Below are 22,032 nucleotides of genomic sequence, written 5' to 3'. Positions count from 1 at the left end.
CAGCTATGCCCTGTCTAGACAGGGATAGCTTAACTTCTGTCGCCTATGCCTGGTAACCTTTAGGTTAGATTACTGCAATGTGTTGTATGTAGGGCTGCCTCTGAAGACAGTTCAGAAAGTTTAGCTGGTGCAGAATTCAGCAACCTGCTTGCTCACCAGGACAAGACGGTTTGAGCCAATCCTGACCTACCTGCACTGTCTGCTATTCAGTTTCCAGATCCAATTCAAAGCATTGGCTTGACCTATAAAGCCTCAAATGACTTAGAATTGCAATTATCTCAAGGACCACCTCTCCCCATATGAACTGGCCCAGAACCTGTGATTATCATCAATGGTGCTTCTTCATGTGCCCCTTTGTGTGCCCCTACAAGAGGTATGGAGGGTGGCAACATGAGAACAGGTTTTTTTGTGATAGCTCACCATTTGTGGAATGCTCTCCACAGGGATGCTTGTCTGGTGCCTTCGGTATATAACTTTAGATGCCAGGTGAAAACATTCCTCCCCCCCCCCCCTCCAGTCCTTTTAAAATGTGGCCATCTAAACCAGAGGAGGGTATTGGTTTTGTTTGTTAATATATTATGTATTTTTTGTGTTTTATATTGTAAACTTCCATATGATCCTCAGATGAATGGCGGTATGGAAATTTAAATTAAAAGAAATATAAATTAACTGGCATTTTTGCTTCCATGGAACTGAGTCAATAGATAGAGATATTACTTGGCCTTGAACCTTCCTCTATTCAAAGTCCAGTCTCAGAAAAAAGGTGTGTGTATAAAGTTATTGGGTGTTAGCAATTAAAAAATATAACTAGGTCAGGCACTCCCAAGCTGTGGCCAATGAACTACTGTTCATTCAGATAGTCCTCCATATGCTTGTGTATTTGTGGTTGAAGGCAGAAGAGGGCACATCCATCACATTCAGTATTTGTGTTGATTTTTAATTGCATTTTAATTGCTGATTTTATTTCTTAGCGCTGTGTTTTATTGTATTGCAATTTGAATTTTATGGTATACAATTAAATGCAATAGATAATAAATTAAAGGAAGTAATAAACACCATACAGCATCTAGCATGTACAGCAGCATTATAGTGGCCACTATAGACAGAAAATCATTAAGTACAGTAATCCACTAAGCCCCTGCACAATTTTCAAGTGTTCTATGGGGATAAAGAAAGGTTTGGGAACTGCTGAAGTACATAGAACAGGAAAAGGCGGAAAGCATTATGTTATGGTCAAATAACATTAGGATCTCTTTCTTTAGTCATATAAAAATTCCTTCAGTAGCACCTTAAAGACCAACTAAGTTTTTATCTTGGTATGAGCTTTCGTGTGCATGCACACTTCTTTCTTTAGTCATGTTTTTAAACACTCACATTTCATGCTGTCATCAATTTGCTGAGTGCAAAAAAGAACTAGTGCAGTTATCAAGGTGCCTTCATGCAGTTACAGCCACTGTCCATTAAAATGGGAGGAGAGGACAATTTTATTTGTTTTATTATATGTTGTATAGTATGTTTATTTATTGTATGATGGTTTAATTTGATTAAGTCCGAGAAACGATTAGATTGCAAAGGATAATGCAGTGGTATGATAAAATAGATGGAGTTGTGTAATACTTACAATTTTATGTATTATCTAAAGGTTTGTAAATTTATGATTTGTAAACTTTATGTTTTTATGTTTTTTGATTATTTTCAATAAAGTTTATTTAAAAAATTAATAAATAAAAATGCTTTCCCCTTTGCTTCTCAGAAGTTGCAGCTCAGGCCCTGAGGAAAGTTGGTGTCTTCACAGATATCCTGACCATTCTGGGTAACTTTGCCCAGAACAAAGAGATCTGCCTTGCTTGCTGTGGGGTTATTTGGAGTCTGGTAGTACATGGTAGGTATGTGTATGTGCAACACGTGTTGGCTTCTGCAGTTGGGAAAAATGCTTCCTAAATTTGTTGACTTGCTCAGATTTCTCTGGCAGAAAATGTTGGTGGTAATAACTTGTGTGCCCTGAATAAAAGCAGAAGCAAGGGAGCAGATCTGCTTAAAGGGCTTTTCTTGGGCCTTTGTTACACCTGACTCTTTCATTTTCAAGGCTCCCCCCTTTTATATATATATATAAAACCTACTCTGTTTTTCATCTGCTCATTCTAATCCATTCACTAAATTGCATTGGGTTTTCAAGTCAATATGGAAAGATAGGGTGCAAGTGTTTAAACATATTTTGCTTATTATTTATTTATTTGGTTTATATATTTATTATTTATACAAATATTTGTATAACACCATCTCATAAAAAACCCCAAAGCGCATTACTGCAATAAAAATATATAACTATACAATAAGAACCATAAAAAGTTAAAAACAGACATCAGTTAACCATTGTAGAAGGATATATTCTTAATTGCCTGCCTAGGCCTGGTGGAATACAAACATTTTTAGCAGGTGTTTAAAAATTGAAACAGAAGGCGCCTGCTGAATCTCTATTGTCAGAGAATATTCTACTGTATAGGATTGGCCCAATGACACTATAGGCTTGGTTTCTTGTTGTCCCCCTAGTTGTTGAGGCTCATTTGGCAATCATTGATGCCCCTGCAGATCATCTCAGTGATCAAGCTAAGATGGAAGTTTTCAGGCGACCTTGAGGTACCGTAGACCTAATTTGTTCAGGTCTTTGTAAATTAATACAAGAACATTGAACCTGGCTCAGTAGCAAGTGGCCAGTTTAAACACTAAAAATTATAGATAATGAAGACTGATGGTATGCATTCACGCCAGCTGAGAGCTGAAGGCATGTGTGCTGCCTGGCCTGGGTTCCCTTGGGTCTGCCTTTCCTTAGTGCACACAGGTCTTTAGCTTACTTATTCGCTTCATTTTACTATTGCCCACCCAAGGGCTTTAGGGAAGGAGCAGGCTGTAAAAGCCAGTCACCTAGCTGCTGTCTCATACGGTATTGCCTTCTTTTGTTGATGCAGATACCAACGTGGCTGAAAGCCCCCTGAAGTATGCTATTGAGGTTGTTTCTATAATCCTTCACATGCACCTTCAGGATGTGGAAGTGGCTGAGGCGGCATGCTGCGCTTTCTGGGCTCTTGCTCTCCATGGTGAGCTTTCAAGACCTGCTTCATCCATAGTGGTGGGACAGAGGAGCTTAACTTCCCCCATCTGGGCACGGTGGGTATTATTTCAAAGTACAGCTTACAGGCACACTTCTCAACCAAGATTTGGCAATGGTGGGCAACTTGCTCCGCATGATTGATCTTCCCCACCAGTGCCCATCTCCAAGGCAGTGCTAATTAGCTAGATCCAAAAAAGGCCTCCCTAGACACACACACACACACCATGCAAAACTGAGCTGTGCATTCTAAAGCACACTCCAGAAGAGTCTCCAATGTGGAGTAATTCCACAATGATTGCTTGAATATTTGTCAGCAGATGATCAATGGAGAAAGAATTATCTCCTGCTGCTAGAAGCTTTAAAATTTAAAGAGCAAAGCCATATTGTACATTCCCATTCTCTGATTATTTCATGTAGACCAGGAGCAACATACCCTAACAGTTCTTCACCCATCTTTGGAGCAACGTTGGGGGTGGGGAGTCATCAAAATGGCATTTGCTTAACCGGATTCCTCCCCCCTTTCCTTGCCAGGTTGTATTGATGAAGTTAATTACGAACCCTATTCCTTGCTTATCCTGGAGGCTCTCCGGAACCATCCTGAAAGGCCAGTGCTGGCAAAAAACGCCTGTCTGGCATTGGCAAGCCTCTTGAGGACATCTGGTAATAGCCTATATAATGGGTTGGGCAACACTTGTGGCCAACACCACTTGGCACATTAACTGTGGAATCCTACGAGCTGCTGTGCAAGTTGCAGCACCAGTGCAATGATTCAGAATAATGCAATTGAACCATACAGGACTTTTCACAAGTGAGATGTGGATAGGGTTGACAGACTAGTAGTTGTTGCCAGTAGATGTTTTGGAAAGATTTGGAAATGGCTTAAAAGAGGTTTGGCATTTCGCCCTGAGATGTTGACAAAGAACATACAACTAGGTAAAAGATAGAGGTGCAAAAGCTCGTTTACAGCTGGAATCCAAACTTTTTGGGTTGGTCTAGGTTAAATTATATTTTACACATCAGATTGCTGCCTGTGTTAATGCTGTATTTTTAATATATACCTAGATATTTATTTATTGCTATGGTGGGGTGTAATTTTAAAACAACCACCAATTAATGAAAATCAGTGGTCCCACACAATTATTGCCAAGCTATCAAATGCTACCAGTAACTATTTCTTAAGGCACCCAGAGGAACACAAGCCAGTGCTAATAGATGCAGAGCATGGCAATTGTGCCTGAGCACTCCCAAGTCAGAGTGGTTCAGCTTTCACCACAGTGCAGGTGGGCAACAGATTGTTTGCAGAGGAAGACTGGTGGTGGCCAGGAACCTTCTGATTAACAAACTGTCTCCTTTTTTCCAGAGTTGTGTGGTTTCCGGTTCATAGTAACTGATGAGAAGGGCAACGGGATTGTCCTGCTCAAAGACTGCTATGAGCTCCACCGTGAGGATCCTGAAGTTGTGGAAAACATTTGCATGTTGATTAACGAGATGTTTAAATATGGCAAGTCTGTCTTCTTTGGAATCCCAGCCTGTGTGCTCTGCAAACCAATGGGATGAGGGGAGAAGATTCTGGGCCTTGGGTTCCAATCCATGTTTAAACAAGGACTTGTCAGGTAGCCTTGAGCAAGTGAAAATGGTAAATGAATTACCAACCTCCCTCACAAGCAAACCCAATGAGGAATTTTTACTCTAAGGCTTGAGGGATGGAGTGCACTAGAAGTCTAAAACACTAAGGGGTGGTATCAAATGTAGCACCCAGTTAAAAGTCTCTGGGTTGTATTCAACTAAGTTTTACTTAGTAAGTGTACCCTCTAAAATTGATGGACCCAAGTCATTCATGTTTATTACTTTCAATGGGCCTACTCTGAGCAGGACTAGCATTGGATACAACCCAGTTAGTGGTATACGTGTTCCACAGGCAAAATGTTTTGTGCCAGTGGAATATTGTTAGGCAATAGATTGCACAAGGCTACAGCAACCTGCTCACACAATTTGCTGCATAGCAAGCTTCCACTAGCACAACTGTTGCAGCTTCCAGTCAAGCTACTGGAGTCTATATAGCTCCATATTGTCCACACTGAATGTCAGAAGACAGCAGTCTCTCCCAGCCCTACTGGGAGATGCCAGTAAGGATTGAACTTGGGATGTTCTGCAAGCAAAGCAGATTATCACTTAGCTATGGCCCTTTACTCACTACACATCTGATATCATAGGATGCCACCATTGTTGAGGAAGATCAAACAACAGGCAGGGAAATTAATTAGTAATGCTCACTGCATAACAAGGGTTGATTATTCCCTTTCTTTGAAATGCAGAGGATATAGTTTTGGAGATGGTTTCCCAGCACATTACTGAGATGCTGACTGAAATGAAGAACCGGTTTACATCTAGTCTGGTAAGCAAGGATGCTAGAGATTACAGTGGACAGCCTTGACACTTCAGTAAAAAGCCCCGTCTTTTCTATAGCTACCTAGAAGGGATAATACAAATACAGTAATAGCATCTGGCCTACAACTAAGCCACTGGGCTAAAAATAATAAACTGAAAAGATTGGATTTGTTGCCTTCTGTTCCTCAGCTGTTTATAGTCAGCATCTTATAGGACTGGCTCCAGGGCTTGGTCTTGTTGTGCACCTGCTAAGGCTCACATTCCTTCAGGAGGGCCTTAGGTTGCCAACCCTGGTCTTAGCTGTAAAGCCTACTGAATGGTGTATTTTGATTGTTTTTGTAAACTGCCCTGGGGGGACTTAGGAAACAGGAAGTGACAGTTAATACCATTGGTATCCATCTAAACTCTGTATTGTCCACACTGATTTGGCAGTGGCTCTTCAGGTTTCAGGCAGGGAGTCTTTCCCTGGGGCCCTCTGCATTCCAAGCAAGGTGGTCTACTTCTTTGGCTTTGGTCCAGTACCTGGCAGATATTAACTCCCCTTATGAACCTGCCTAGGTGCTAAGATCCTCAGGTGAGCACCTTCTCTTGGTCTCATCAACATCAGGAGCATGAGATTCACACATTCTTGGAATTCCCTCCCAAGAGGTTGCTGGGAGTTGTTAGGATATTCCTATTGCCCTTTCAGAGGGACTGACTGTTGAACCACTCTGAGAGGAAAAGGGGACTCCTAACAACTTGCAGCACCCTTAAACTAACTGCATTGCCAGGATTCTTTATTTCTATTCTTTATTCTCTATTTGAAGTGGCAGTGTTGTGCTTTAAATGCAGGGTACAAATGTGGCCTTTGACTCGGTACTTGCCTTGCATTCATTAGTTTTCATTGTCAAGCTTTAAAGGGACACAGCATGCATCTGAGAGAGTCATGGGAGGATTGGCATAAAAAAGGAGCTACCTTACTGAAAAGAAGTTTAAAAAACAAAACAAAAACTGGCATCTGACACTTGCTTATTTCCCCAACCAGGAAATAGTTGCTCTAGCAGAAAATGCACTCTCTAAACTGCACAAAAAAGGTAAATGATATCAAAACACAAACTTCAGCTCTTTATTTTGAAAGCTCTGAATCTTCAGAAGTATTCTTTAAAGCATGTATCTTTTACCCCTACCTGCAGGGCTCCTGCCTGAAATGAGACAAGTCTCACTCTAGAAGATTGCTTCTTTGCACTATTTGTCAGTCAGCAACAGCATTCAAGAAACCTGCCATATTTCAGGAAAATCTTAAACCTTCTATACACTTTTGTTTTACAAAACAGTCAATAAATATGAATACCAGATGAGAACATGTGGTCCTTCAGTTTGTTAGTCAATGCTATTTTAAAAATTAGGAAATCCAATCAAGGCATCTACTTTGTCCCTTGATCTGTGTTGCTGCAGAGGTATTCAGTTTCAGATGCAGATATTTAACTAATCCAATTAATTTTGGGGATTTTTGCTGATCCACATACCGTATATTCCAGTGTATAAGACGACTGGGCATATAAGACAACCCCCAACTTTTCCAGTTAAAATAAAGAGTTTGGGATATACTCACCATATAAGAAATACGACCCGGCGTATAAGATGACCCCCGACTTTTGAGAGGATTTTCCTGGGTTAAAAAGTAGTCTTATACGCAGGAATATACAGTACTTTTATTTTTACTTGCTCTTAAAACCCACCCCTTTCAAAAGCAGTTTGCCATACACGGTGGATAATGCTATTTGAAGAGCGAGAAATCATGCCTAAGGCTCCCCTTTCTGCCTGCAGAACTATTTCTCTGGATGCTAGTGAGAGAAAGCAGGTGGTGACCTGAAAGGAATTGTAAGCCAACTGATTATCAGTGTTTACAAGCAAAGTTGTCACCAGAAACATGAAGTGCCTCTATTTTCATGGCTTATTGTGTTTCCAGCTTACACATATACAAGTTTACATAGATTTTGAAGTTTACATAGATTTCCTCAGCCACTCAGGCCAATGGCTCCAGGCTCCTCTTTAACTTCTGACAGCTTTGTATGTTCACCAAACTGATGCCTGAGGTGTGCTTGCTACAGCTGTTCACCTTTCAAACAATTCATTCATTGTCCAGCAACAATGCCCTGGGCCCTGCTGGTTCCCATCTGCTGGTACATAAGCCATATTAACATTTTGGCTGGCTCATGTTTCACTTTAGGGGGGAACAAGTTGTCTAATTTCATCTGCCTGTTTGAAAGCAGGAACCTGATTTATCTCAACAGGCGCTCAATGATATGTCGAGCTGGATAAATATTCATATATTTTCATTATAATAGTACAGTCAGCTCTATGTGCAAACAAGCACACTATCTTCAAAAGCGGGGTTGTGGGTAGAGGCAGCTATTTCTCTCTTTTCAGAGCATTTATGGAGAGAAATCATAGACTTCCTCAGAGTGGCAGGTGACACACTAGTTTGGTTCTTGGGCTTGTGCTATCCTTGAATGGTATATCAAATACAGTAGCAAATTTTAAGGCACCCAGGACACAGTTAACTGTTCCAGGTAAGGTAAGGAAATCATTGTGTTTCATTGTGTTTCTCGAGCTTATGACAGAGGCTCCAGGAAGCTGTCAGTTGCAGAAGCAAATAGAAGGGTTTCATAACTGAATAACTTGGAGTAATTTCTGTATGGTAGCTGACCAAGGGCAAACAAAAGCGTCCAAGGGGAAAGGCCAGCTTGACAACTGATATTTTTACTCAGTCAGTGCTGGTTAGTACAGCGAGCAGGACATATCCAGAGATACTCAGATTTATTATTTCTTGGTCTTTGATTTTTCTTTGAACGAGGCTTCCCACTGCTTCCTCGCCATCATGTACAGCCTCATGGCTGCTTGGGCATCCTGAACCTGAGAGAGAGAGAGAAATAAGCAACAAGTTTAGGATACACTGAATTAGTTGACTTTGTGTCAAGTGATGGAATCAACAGGGTGAAATCTTGCCAAGTGACCTGACTGCAGGAATGGTGTAACTCCTGGTTGGTCCCCAATTACTCTCACATTTCTACCAACAACAATGGGCATCTTACATGACCAAATTATAACCCTTCCCCTGATTTTAAAGGCTGGTGCATTGCACATTCTACCAGCAACCAGCCGCATCACATGAGGAGGGCAAAAAGCATTTCTTAAGGCTTGCATTAACGACTTTGGTTTTCATTTGAAAAAGGAAGGTGGGACAGAAATATAAAAACTTAATAGGAACATAAGAAGCCGCCTTATACTGAGTCAGACCATTGGCCCATCTAGCTCAGTATTGTCTCTGCTAACAGGCAGTGGCTCTCCAGGGTTTCAGACAACGAACATTTTCTTAGTCCTGCATGGGGTTATACTTGGGCCCTTCTACATTCAAATGAGATGCTTTACCACTGAGCTATGGTCCTCCCCATTAAAAAGCATAGTCTTTGAGATCATATAAAAGCTCTCTCTGAGGCATTTGTTTTTTGATGGCTGTGTTACATATGCAAATTATCAGTCAATACATGACAAGGACATGTGTGAACTCATCTTTATTTTAAGATTCAAACACATCATTTGTGAAAACGGCATAGAAAACTGTTGGGACACTTAAGCTGCAGTCTTATATGCAATTTCCTGGGTGTAAGATATATTGAACCCAATCAGCCTTACATCTGAGAGGACATGGGAGTTTACTGCTGAGTATACATGCCTGGAACTGCACTGTAAAGTCTCTTTGACACTACTAAAGAAGAAAAAAGTAACATCAATTTTCTGCATTTTAGCAAAAAAAAGGGGGGGGAGAAACATAAGCTTTTTGGTAAAGCTTATGTAAAGTGGGTTAGATATAGAGCCCGGGGGCAGGGTAGAGTTAGCAGTGTTAAGAAGTGATGGCCAGTGTACCAATAATAATTTATTAAAAGCTGTAATTTCTTAGAAGAGAAAATATAAACAATTAGGAGATAGCCCAGGCTTAAACAAGAGCCAGCTCCCCAGTAAAATAGAATACATTTCCCCGTTAGTTCCATTCTGAGCCAGGAATTAATACGTCACTTGCAACCAGAACCTAATGAAAGAATACCTACTGAACTATGTTCGAAAGCTTGCACCTTCACATTCAGCAGTTTCTCGCAGAGCAGCTTCAGAGATGGCCTCCCACTCTATATGAAAGAAGAAATCGTGATTTGAAGAGGAGGAACTGTGCTTGATTTCTTTGTGTTGCTGTGAGGCCAACAACAACTTGGCCTACACTAACAAATCCTGACAGGTTTAATTGTTGAGAAAGCTCAAGGGATCCAAGATTACCACAAAAGTCAATCTGCTTTGTCTTCACCATTTGCATTAATGGATGACGCACAAATCTCCCTTACGTCTGTTAAATAAAACCTACAAAGCACACAACTGGACAATGCCTTTTTACATGCTGCCCTGAAATGCAGGAATCCACTTAGGTAGGGGACTCCCATGCTACAACTTGGAAGGGATTCCCTGTTTATTTGTTTGTTTACATTTCCCAGAGATCCTACCAAATACATTGAAAACCTATATTCCTGTACATACACCACTACTTATAACGTGTTTTACACATCTGTAAACTTATTAAATGATCCACAAGTTAATATAAACCTTTGGAAATGGTTTTTGATTTTCTGGAGAATTTGTAAATGAAATAAAGCTCCACCCTTCTCCCACAAAGTATATTTGTGCTTTATTCCTCTTGCCTATCTTAATTCTGTCCACTTGTCAATTACCGTACTTTTCCATGTATAAGACAATTTTTTTTTACTCTAAAATTATGTTTAAAAACAGGCTTCGTCTTATACATGGATAGTGAATGGGGTGGACGGTTGATTGGCTGCTGCTTCTCTAATTGGGTTGGTGATGGGTTTCTGCTGCAAACACTGCTGTGGATTGGCTGTCGCTGCTGCAATTGACAGCTGCTGTTCTGGGATGCATGTGATTACCAGCGGACAGCTTTTCTCAGGTAAGAGATTTTTTGCTGGGGAAGGGCTGTCGCTGTGGCAAGTGGGTGATTGTCAGCTGCCAGCGATTGTCAGCATGGATGCTGCATGTAAGCGATTTTTGGAAAAACAACAACAACCCAGCTGTAAAACTTTGGGCAATCCTCCACAAAAAAGCGGAGCCATCTCTCCCCTTTCTTCTGAAATTTGAGTCCCCTGAAATAGGGGGTGTCTTATCCATGGGGGCATCTTATAGATGAAAAAGTACGATAATAAATCAATTTTTCCATAAGTCCAATATGCCATTCAAATTTGCACCTTTCAAGTCCTTCCTGAATGTGCCCCTAAAAAAAATCCAATTAGTGGTTTATCTTCCAAGTCCTGATTCTCTCTTAATTTTTTGCAAATAATTTTTATTCATTTTCAATAAAATCCTCCAATTAATGACAAATTCCAAATTACAACAATAATATATTCCAATTATTAAAAAAATTCAAAAGGGGACTCCCCATGTTCCAGATGTCTGGTCCGAAAGTAGTGGAATATCAGACATTACTGATTCTCATTTAAATACAGATTAATTAAACACTTGTTCCCCAAATTGTGCGAGCCCCTGGTGTTCCTGGATTGAGAAGATGAAGCAGTGGGCTTTCTCACCAAGAAGCTGGGAGGGAAATGACAGCTGCCACTTGGACTAGAAGATTAACTTGTCCAGAAGGAAAATGGCAGTGGAATGATCAACGGCCCCAAGTTCTAGTAGCCTCCATACTTTTTGATTTAAAGGAGAGGGAAACATTTTCTGGCCCACCGAGCCAGATCTTTATCTCACCCCCACACTGAAAGCCAGCTTTTGACAGGTGGGTGGGCCCATGCACTGTCAAACATGTGCTGCAAGGTGAATAATAGGTGGGCAATAGGGTGATGACTTTCTCATTTTTTTTCCTCAAAAATTATTTCCTGTAGCACAAATAGATGAACTTTTGCCTATTAATGACTAAAATGAGGTATATTCCATTGAAATATTTAAAAAGGTCACGCACAAACCGTTTTAATTTTTTTTTGTATTCCGTTTTACCATTTCATAAAATTGTATTAACAATTCTATATATATTTTGTATCAAATTTGGACACAACACCACATTGCACAATGGGGAGTGTTCTTAGCAACATAGGGTATACAAATGTCACACCTGCGCAAGGTAAAAGCCCCTTTTTGGGACCTCAAAACTCAGCCAGGAGACCCTGCCGGGCATGCTGGGAAAAGAACCTACAGCAGAGGTAGCAAAACATCGTCCTCTAGCGGCGTCTATACTGTTACTGCAGCTAAAAAAAGCTTCCTTGTGTGTTTGATGACCCTATATAATGTTGTATATATGTGACTCCAAAGCTTGGGTTCATTTTTATATCTTCTTACAGTGTCAAAAAACTGATAAATAAAAAATTTAAAATCATTTTGTGCGTGGTTTTTTTTTTCAAATCTCTTTGAAAGTAAGATTTTATCTAATCTTTAATGAAAGCTCATCAAATTATGATACAGGGAAATGAGGTTGTTAAAAAGTCATCACCCTAGTGGGCAATCATGCTCAGCTATCAAAGTTGGCCTGCGGTAATGAGAGGAGGAGTCTGCTTCACACCAGCACAATGTTTGCAGGGAATGCACACAGGAAGCAGCACTCAGCAAGACTGAGGGCACCCCCTATTGGGCCAAGACCAGCCCACAGGGCAGAGGTTCCCAACCCCAATGTAGATTCTGTTGGTTTGAGATGGAGGAGGGGGATGTCTCTCAGTTCCTACCTTGACCTCTTGTTTGAAAGGCTTGTATCTTTGTGTATCCCGGATTTTCTTCTTGGGGTGGTCAAGGAACAAGATCTGAAAACGGTCAAAAGGTTTCCACTGTGAACATTGCTCATGGTGCTGAAAATCATGTAGCAATTGATTAATCGAGACATTGGAGTAGCATCCACAGTTGTAACGTGAACAGGTAACCTGAGTGAGAAGCAACTGGGCTTGCAAATTGCAGTTCAAACTTCAGCTGACAAGAGAACAGTCTCAGCCCAGCATAGGACATCTCAGAGTGGGAGACCTCAAGAGGAGAGGAAGTATGGCCTTTCTGGTTGAGTTTGGGGTGGGAGAAGCAGATGAAAAACCAGACTGGTTGCAAGTCTCTGAATACCAACAATGAAAGGCAAGGGTTGAAAGACAATGAGCCAGTGTGGTGCAGTGAGTAGCATGTCAGACTATGATCTGGGATACCAGGGATCAAATCCACATCTGGCCAAGAAGCTTATGGCTGTGATCTTGGGCTAGTCGCTGCCCCTCTCAGCCTAACCTACTTCACAGGGTTGTTGTAGGGCAGGCACCCCCAAACTTCGGCCCTCCAGATGTTTTGGACTACAATTCCCATCATCCCCGACCACTGGTCCTGTTAGCTAGGGATCATGGGAGTTGTAGGCCAAAACATCTGGAGGGCCGCAGTTTGGGGGTGCCTATTGCAGGGAGTAAATGAGGAGAACCATGTACACCACCTTGAGCTTTTTGGAGAAAAGGGTGGGATATAAAATATTGTGGAGGAGGGATTATTATTATTGTTTTTTTACTATGCTATATATTTTTTGTATTTTTTAATTGTAGACTGCCCTGTGACCTTCTGATGAAGGGCAGCGTAGAAATAGATATATAAAAAATTCAATACAAAAAAAATAAACAAAGTTAAGGGCTCTGTACCTTTAAGTCATTGTGGAGAGCATGACCAACAAGGACTCTTCCTTTTAGGATGCTGGCCACTTCCTCCTGAACGATTTTAAAATCCTCACCTGGACAACCAAAGAAACACAGAGAAAAATGTTCTCAGCAAAAGCACAACAGGAGTCCACAGAAACACACCACACAAGGGCCTTTCATTCCTTTAACATATGTGTATTGGTTTTTGAGAACATAGCTGTAAAAAGTCAGCACGATGTACACATCAATCAGAAGAAAAACCCATAACTAACCATAACTGTGACTGAGTTCAGTATGAAGATTGTTTACATCACCATCTTCTTCAATATTAATAAATATGGAGCAATGGGTCAGAGTTTACACCAGAATGAAATCTGATCAGAACCCATCATCAACAGCAACAATTGCTAGGGAGGGGGACAATATGGGCCTTTTTAAAAATAACAGGCATTTTGTTGTCCCTTCCAACTCTACAAGGGGCGCACAGAGCCTAGAGTTTGCTGATCAGAAGGTCGGCGGTTCAAATCCCTGCGATGGGGTGAGCTCCTGTTGCTCAGGCCCAGCTCCTGCCAACCTAGCAGTTTGAAAGCACGTCAAAGCGCAAATAGATAAATAGGTACCACTACAGCAGGAAGGTACTTCTGATTCACCAGAAGCGGCTTTGTCATGCTGGCCACATGACCTGGAAGCTGTACGCCAGCTCCTTCGGCCAATAATGCGAGATGAGCGCCGCAACCCCAGAGTCGGTCACGAATGGACCTAACGGTTCAGGTGTCCCTTTACCTTTACCAATTCTACAATTCTATTATTCTGATTCCCTTGCAGAACTACAATTCCCAAAGTGGTTTAAACAATCCCTCTTCCCAGGGGAGCCATGACTGTTCAAAGTCGTAGAATGGTGCTTTAAATGTATAGTAGAGATATGGCCTGACTCAATAAAATACAGCTCCTTACAGTCATAATATGAAATCAGTACACCCACAGAGCACCAACCTGTCTTTAGGTTTTCAGGGCGAATCCCACTGACGGCCGTCCTGTAGTCTGTCACTTTTTCCATTGCCTTGACATACTTGTCGTAAACACACTTGCCAAAGAGGTTCACAATGGACACACGGGCCACAATGCTGTCTTTGCCTGTGGGCCCCACACCCACCATTTCACAGTCCATGGCCACAGCTTTGGTTAGGCTGCCAAAAAGGAGAGAGCCTTATTACTATGTTAACCAGCTGCTCACCAGCTGCCTCCGTAGGACATCAACATTTCTGGGGAAAGGATTTAAAGAGCTCTTTGCCCAGAGCTAGGCCCTAACTGGAGATTGCTTATTCCCTACATAAAATAGGATGCACAGTTAAGCAGCTGCAGTGTTAAATCATTCTGACTGGAAAATTGACTAATGAAAGCTTTAATTGGGGGGGAGCCAATTAGTTTAGTGGGTGCATTTTTTTAAAAAAAAGGTTGCAATAACAACATCGTACACACATTAAATATCCCACGCTACACAGAAGGCATTACATCTAAAATAATATCCAAATAATGTAGGAAATTCCTGTACCAGACAACCATTGTATAGAAGACAATACACAGTTTATGTTTTACCAAAATGATGTTTTATAGTGGGGTTTTTTTTGGGGGGGGGGTCATTTTAAGCCATGTGCATGATAAAGCTGAAGAGAGAGTTGCAAGAGTCTTTATGCTTCAAACCTTGTGGAAATCTAGTGTTATTTGCCATATTTAATTTAAATATTTGCCATATTTAATTTAATTTGCCAATCTTTTCATGGGAATCAATACTAACTTAAAGTTAAAACCTCTTAATAAGTCCTCTTTTACTTGTGGCCAGGCTTTTAACAATGAGATACTGAAAGAATTTGTAGGTTGCTTCTTCAACAAATTGACAAGGACAAATTTTCAAATGGTGGTGCTGTGCGTTAAGAACATGCTGGTGTTTGTATGTGCATGCATTTTCATTCCCAGGCTATTTTAGTTGCAGCATATTAACTGTTAACATGCACAAAGCAGAAAATATTGAAGATGTTGGTTTTTTTTCTTTCAACAGTGAGAATCAGAATTTTCCCCATTAAACTATAAGCTCTTAATGTCTCATACTGCTCCTCTGTTGAATTTTCTTTTAATAAAATGAAGATGTATTTAATGAATTCATATATCCATCAATTCAAAGGCAGTTTAATGTTCAATTAATATTGCTGCAACAGTTCAAAGGCATGTGCTATTAAGTACCAGTATCAGCTTTACTGAGAAACATTTACCCTTCAAAAGCCTTTTCTTTAACCAGTGCTTCTTCTGCTAACTGCTGGGGTCTGACTTCTGGGATGCCCAGATTTTTTCGGGCAATTTTTGCTGCTTCTGGACCCAAGGCTGCTTCAATATCATCAGGATCAACATCATCAAACCAGATACTAGAAGGGAAAGCAAAAGATAGGTGACCAAAAATGCACAAAGTATTAACCAGGCAAAAGAGTTAGGCTGCCGAAATGGAGATGGGTGATGATTCATGTCTCCATGTAGCCAAGGAGCTCATTTGGGCCACTCTTTATCACTTAGCCTTGCCCACCTTTTAAGGTTGTTGTGAGAATAAGGATGGCATAATACTTTGTATGCCTCCCTAAGTTTCCTTGAAGAAGTGTAAGCTATAAATGTGGTGCATCTTCTTGAAGTAACTCAGATTTAATAAGGCAACTTCCTTATAGGGGTAGGTTACAACATTTGGGGCTTTTTAAGTTTAGAGATGAGGCGAGTAAGAAGCAACATGATAGAAGTGTATAAAATTATTTGTGGTATGGAAAACAAGGGCAGGGAATGAATCATATCTGAATGGGATGCCCATAGTGCCTGCAAAAAGTGCCATTGGTAATAGAATCAGTCTGTGTTGCACAGATTCTATGGAAACATGTTTGATGAACATGCCCATAAAATTTTAAACACTGCAAATCAGATGTTTACCTCAGTGGGACTGCTCTGTCTTAAAGAGTTGCTACCCAACTGATCAGCAAATTTAAACACACACCCAACCTCCAACCTGAAATATACAGCAGGTAGTTTCACAAGTGGCTACAAGTGAAATTATTTTGGTTCTGCCTGTTGCTAAGCTCCTACAAAGGAAGATAAGAAGACCAATGGCTCATCTAGCTCAGGATCCTGTTCTCACAGTGGCTAACCAGAAGCCTGTGGGACTCCTACAAAAAGGAACTGAGCACAAGGGCATCTCTCCCCTTCTGTGATTTCCAGCAACTTGCATTTGGAAACATTACTGCCTCCAAATGTGGAGACAAGAGCATAGCCACCCTGACTAGCAGCCACTGAAAGACAAATTCATGGAGAAGGAGAAGGCTAATCCTCATTTAATGTCATTAAGTTGGTGGCCATCACTGCCTCCCATGGGAGGGAGTTCCACAGTTTAACTACGTATATTCCGGCGTATAAGACGACTGGGCGTATAAGACGACCCCCAACTTTTCCAGTTAAAATATAGAGTTTGGGATATACTCACCGTATAAGAAATACGACCCGGTGTATAAGACGACCCCCGACTTTTGAGAAGATTTCCCTGGGTTTAAAAGTAGTCTTATACGCAGGAATATACAGTATGTGCTTCATGAAGAAACTAGGGGCCTATACATCTGCAGCTTTATGTGCAGCCAGTTAAGTTGTGTGTGTTTGTAAAGATCATTAAACACAAGCCTGAAAAAGACTTACTCTGCTGGCTTTGGTTCCACTTCTTCTTCTGCTTTCCTTCTTTTCTGTTTAATGTCCCCATATATCCTCTCCACATTGTCCTTTCTATAGCCTCCCTTGGGCTCTTTTCCATCCTCCTGGGCCTGGTGCGAGTTCTTTCCATGTACAGGCTTTTCAGAGCTTGCAGAAACTGGATGAGCAAAAGGTTCGGCCTGATTCTTCTTGGCCTTTTCTGGAGGCTTGGATGCCAGCATCCTCTCACTTCCATTTACCTTTGGCATTTTGAGGGCAGCTCTTTCTTCTGTGGCCTTGTTTTTTCCCTTGGAATATGTGCTGGGGGCAGTAAGAACGGAATCCAGAACAGCAGCCTTTGGTTTCAGAAGCTGAAAAACAAACCAAGAAACGCAAATCAGTGCAATTCCAATTTGGTGTTAGCAACCAGAGACTCCAGCTCATGCAGATTCCCATCTGGTCCCCAAAACACTCTCACACCTCAACAACCACATTGTAATCTCCATCAGGGAGGATAACAATAACTACAGAAGACCAAGTGAGGGTTTAACATAGGACTTTCACATCCAAGACACGCTTCTCATCATATCCTCTGGAACAGAGTGGTGCAATGTCTCGGACCAAATGGGCCACAAGCGTACTTCAACACAGAATCTGGGGGCTGCACAATGAATTCAATTTCCATAATGTAAATTAATGTGTTTGCAATACAGTCAGTATTATTTAATATATTTAATTAAATATGCAATTAGCGGATTTAACATATTGTCTGCTAAGTTGTTTCGGACTTTGACGTTCATGTCTGAAAACGCTTGTTCACAGAAACACACACACCCCACTTCTCTGCACCAAAATTCCTTTCTCTCCCCCACCAACTGGTGCATCCAAAAGCTCGAACTTCTCTGTATTGCAAAAAAAAAGCAAAGTATGTCCACACATTGAAATATAGAGACAAGATACACAAAGACACCCACCCACCCCACACTTCTCTGGGGACGCAACCACGCTCCAAGCAGGTCCAAGTGGTGGCCTGGGTTGACCACACAGAGCTCCTGCAGCAGCAGCAGCAGCGGAGGAGGAGGAACAGCACACACATTCGCCACCATGTCCACCAGCTTGGCTGTGCTGCTCCAGCTGAGGTAGAGGATGGGGAGCTGGAGGACCACAGCCTCTAGGGCCGCATGTGGCTGCGTGTTGGACCATCCTGCTCTAGAAGATAAAGGCTCACAGAAAGAAAACAGAGAACCATTGTCCAGTCATACCTCCTGCAAGGCCTTCCAGTTGCACGAAACTTCCTGGGGATTTTTCGGAGGCATATCTGCCATGGCTTTGGAATCCTTTTGTGCTTTCTTCCTTGCCCCTTTGATTTTCTTTTTCCAAAACAATGTTTTCTTCTTCTCCTTCCTGTGTTGTTTTTTTAAATTTTCTGATATACTTGTGGAGTTGCCTGCTAGGGCTTTTGATTCTTTGGTTCTAATTTTTGCCATCCTGACATGACAGTCACTGACCTCTCACCAAAACCATTTCTGAAACAAAAAGTCAAACTTTATAACCCATGTAGTACAAATTTTGGCACTTATGTATTTAATTAATTCCTCCCCCCCCCATGGTCCAAAAGGCACTCTACATGGTCATATAATCACAAAAAATCAAAAACCTGATACCCCTTTGCTCATCAATTACACATTTCAAAACAACGTAAGATCTGTCTTTAAAAAGGACTGCCAGAGCAATAAGATAGTGATGTACAGTGGTACCTTGTGTTGCGTAGCCTCCATGTTATGGAATCTTTGGTTTACAGCCACGGCAAACCCGGAAGTACCGGAACGTCTCCACGGCACGCGCATGCACAGAAGCAGTCTACCGCCGTGCACACATGCACAGAAGCGGTGCCTCTAGTTGCTTAATTTCGGGTTGAGAATGGACCCCCAAAACGGATTACTTCCGTAACCCGAGGTACCACTGTACGTCGACTGGGAGTGAAACATTGCTAAAATGTTTCTTAGGCTATACCTAAGAAGTCTAAGGATTTTTAAAAGGATCTTTAAATTACCGTACATTTTTCTCTGAAAAGCCTTTGGGCAAAGGCTAAGATGTGTCTTCATAGGCTACAAATTCCAGAACGCTAAAGCCATAACCCTAACAGTCCTGCTTGGATTCCCTCAAACCAATTTTTGGAAGCAAAAGGAGACAAAGCAGACCCAACCCTCTACAAATGTCAAATGATATGCTCATATGGCAAGGAATTCACTGAGGAAAGGCCCAGGTAGCTGTATATATGAAACAGAAGGTGGTGCTGTGGTCTAAACCACTGAGCCTCTTGAGCTTTCCAATCAGAAGGTTGGTAGTTCGAATCCCCGTAATGGGGTGAGTTCCTGTTGCCCTGTCCCAGCTCCTGCCAACCTAACAGTTCGAAAGCACGTCAAAGTGCAAGTAGATAAATAGGTACTGCTGTGGCGGGAAGGTAAATGGTGTTTCCATGTGCTCTGGCTTCTGTCATGGTGTCCCGTTGCGCCAGAAGTGGTTTAGAGATGCTGGCCACATAACCCAGAAAGCTATTTGTGGACAAATGCTGGCTCCCTAGGCCTGAAAGCAAGATGAGTGCCACAACCCCATAGTTTCGGCTTCCGAAACGTTCAAAAACCGAGGCATGGCCTCCCATTGGTTACAAGAGCTTCTTGCACTCAGTGGAAGCCATGTCGCACGTTCGGGTTCTGAAAAACATTCGAAAATGGAAGCATTTAATTCCAGGTTTTGGGCATTTCAGAACAGCAGAGGTGTTCTGGAACTGAGGTTCTACTGTATATGAAACTTGGCATCTTGAATATGAACATAAGAGTCCTGCTAGATCAAGCTGAATGCCCCCCTATATTATTTATTTATACCCTGTCCTTTTCTCTGATGGGACTCAAGGTGGCTTACAGATAAAAACATGAACCACTAAAAACATAGCGGAGGGGATCTAGTCTCACAGTGACCAACCATACGCCCTAATGGAAAGCCCACGGGCAGGAGCACCCTCTCCTCCTGCGGGGTTCCAGCAATTGTTATTCAGAAGTGTTACTGCCTCCAAGCTGTACTCCCTGTAATCTGCAAAACTGTACATCGAGTTCACTTGGGGGCGCAGGGGGTGGGGGAGAGAGCATTTCTCAATAGCTCTGCTAGATCCTGGTTGGCTGTAAGTTTCTTTTGGCTGCCCTGGGCTAGATAAAGTGACTAATGAATTCAATTAATAATAGATTCTGTGGCACAGCACTGAAAAGATTGCACATGGGAGCTGCTTTTGCACATGAAATGCATGCATTATAAGAAAGCCACCTTGTGGGTGCTGACCCAACAGCTGAAGACCAGAGCATTAGGATATTGGTAGGCAACTAGCATCACTTAGGGAGTGTCCTAATAGGTATATATACAGCTGAAACTGTATATATAATCGAAAAGTGCACTTATTTCAGTAATGCAATGTAAAATGTGAAACCAATATATGAGATAGATGCATGACATGCAAAGCAATATATGTCAAGCCTTTATTTGTTGTCATTGTACTTATTTGTCGTTAGGCGGGTCAATTATAAATGGATTGTAATTAATGAAATGTAATAGCGATGTTTATTTTTGTATTATTGTAACTATTTGCTTTATTACTGTGGAATTTCCAAAAGAAAGCATTTGTAAAAATTAAAATTAAAATAAAAAACAATAAGTTGCATTACTGAAATAAATGCACTTTTCGACGATATTCTAATTTTCCTAGTTTCACCTGTAGTTTTTAAAGCAATAGCCCCTGCCTGTCCAAATCGTCCTGCCTCTTACAACTTCAGTTCTCCCAGATGACTCATAATAATGATAATGATGATGATAATCTTTCAGGTAAGGCAGCGTTGCACAAAGATCACTTAACTCCACGGTGCTTCGACCCTCCACTTACCCAGCGCTCGGGCTCCGGCTCTGAAGCTCGCGGGGCTCAGCACGTGGCAACGATGCTGTCCGGCTCCTGCAACGCGCCTCCTGCCCAAGAAGCAACGAGCTCCCAGCCTGACGCCAACCGGAAGTGAGTCCTCTCCCAGGAAAGCGCCGGTGGGAAACGCAAGCTCTGTCGAGCTGGTTCCTGCGGAAAGGGACGGAACAGAAACGAAAGGACAGCACCCTCTAGTGGGGGCGACATGGAATAACAGGGGTTGCCAAGCTTGTGTGGCGGGATGTTAATGCGGGATGCTTGGGTAATGGTAAACAGAGGCTGTAATCGAGGAAGGGACGGGGGAATCTTCAGCCTTCCGGCAGCTGATTGGACTACAGCGCCCAGCAAGCCGGGCCAGGTGATCATGGGAGTTGTAGTTCATCAGCATCTGAAGAACCAATGGGTCTCCCCCCCCCACACGCCTCTTGCAATATATTTACCACCAAACTCAGAAGGGGTCTACTTCATAATTCGTTTGCTTCATTTATTAATTGGTCGCTTTTTCTTTTTTTATCAAGAAAACGGACAGTTAGAGCTGTTTGGCAGCGGAAGGGTCTCAGGAGGTGGTGGACTCTCCTTCATTGGAAGTTTTTAAAGCAGAGGTTGGGTGGTCATCTGTCATGGATGCTTTATGGCCGCCGAGACCACATAACACCGGTCCTGAAAGACCTACATTGGCTCCCAGTACTCGTTTCTGAGCACAATTCAAAGTGTTGGGGCTGACCTTTAAAGCCCTAAACGGCCTCGGTCCAGTAGACCTGAAGGAGTGTCGCCACCCCCATTGTTCTACCCAGACACTGAGGTCCAGCGCCGAGGGTCTGCTGGCGGTTCCCTCACTGTGAGAAGCCAAGTTACAGGGAACCAGGCAGAGGGCCTTCTCGGTAGTGGCGCCCGCCTTGTGGAATGCCCTCCCATCAGATGTCAAAGAGATAAACAACTACCTGACATTTAGAAAACATCTGAAGGCAGCCCTGTTTAGGGAAGTTTTTAATGTGTGACATTTTAATGCATTTTAATCTTTGTTGGAAGCCACCCAGAGTGGCTGGGGAAACCCAGCTGGATGGGCAGGGTACAAATAATAAATTATTATTATTATTATTATTATTATTATTATTATTATTATTAGTTGAGATTCTTGTATTGCAGGGGGCTGGGCTACATGACCCTTAGGGTCTCTCCCAACTGAT

At 42.0% G+C, this 22,032-nt stretch overlaps 2 protein-coding genes across 2 annotated transcripts in view; one reads left to right on the top strand and one right to left on the bottom strand.

The window, feature by feature from the left end:
- STKLD1 (serine/threonine kinase like domain containing 1) overlaps positions 1 to 5,200 on the top strand; it is a 29,441-nt gene extending 24,241 nt beyond the window's left edge. Inside the window, exons 13-16 of the mRNA XM_060270564.1 lie at positions 1,754 to 1,882; positions 2,967 to 3,095; positions 3,641 to 3,769; positions 4,470 to 5,200. Of these exons, the coding sequence (XP_060126547.1) occupies positions 1,754 to 1,882; positions 2,967 to 3,095; positions 3,641 to 3,769; positions 4,470 to 4,666 (584 nt within the window). The 3' untranslated portion in view covers positions 4,667 to 5,200. The remainder of the gene's footprint in view (positions 1 to 1,753; positions 1,883 to 2,966; positions 3,096 to 3,640; positions 3,770 to 4,469) is intronic.
- Positions 5,201 to 6,580: 1,380 nt separating this feature from the next.
- Positions 6,581 to 20,928, bottom strand: REXO4 (REX4 homolog, 3'-5' exonuclease). Its single transcript, XM_035102218.2, has 9 exons — positions 20,816 to 20,928; positions 18,150 to 18,413; positions 16,897 to 17,258; positions 15,450 to 15,599; positions 14,176 to 14,369; positions 13,186 to 13,274; positions 12,256 to 12,330; positions 9,586 to 9,660; positions 6,581 to 8,392 (listed from the first exon to the last, which is right to left on the bottom strand). Exons 2-9 carry the CDS (start codon positions 18,372 to 18,374, stop codon positions 8,300 to 8,302), a joined length of 1,263 nt encoding a protein of 420 aa, XP_034958109.2. The 5' UTR covers positions 18,375 to 18,413; positions 20,816 to 20,928; the 3' UTR covers positions 6,581 to 8,299.
- Positions 20,929 to 22,032: the final 1,104 nt, after the last annotated feature.

The sequence above is a fragment of the Zootoca vivipara genome, chromosome Z, assembly GCF_963506605.1.
Source record: "Zootoca vivipara chromosome Z, rZooViv1.1, whole genome shotgun sequence".
Classification (NCBI taxonomy): Eukaryota; Metazoa; Chordata; class Lepidosauria; order Squamata; family Lacertidae; genus Zootoca; species Zootoca vivipara.
The sequence above is the reverse complement of the archived record's forward strand: the minus strand, read 5'-3'. Positions and strand labels throughout refer to the sequence as shown.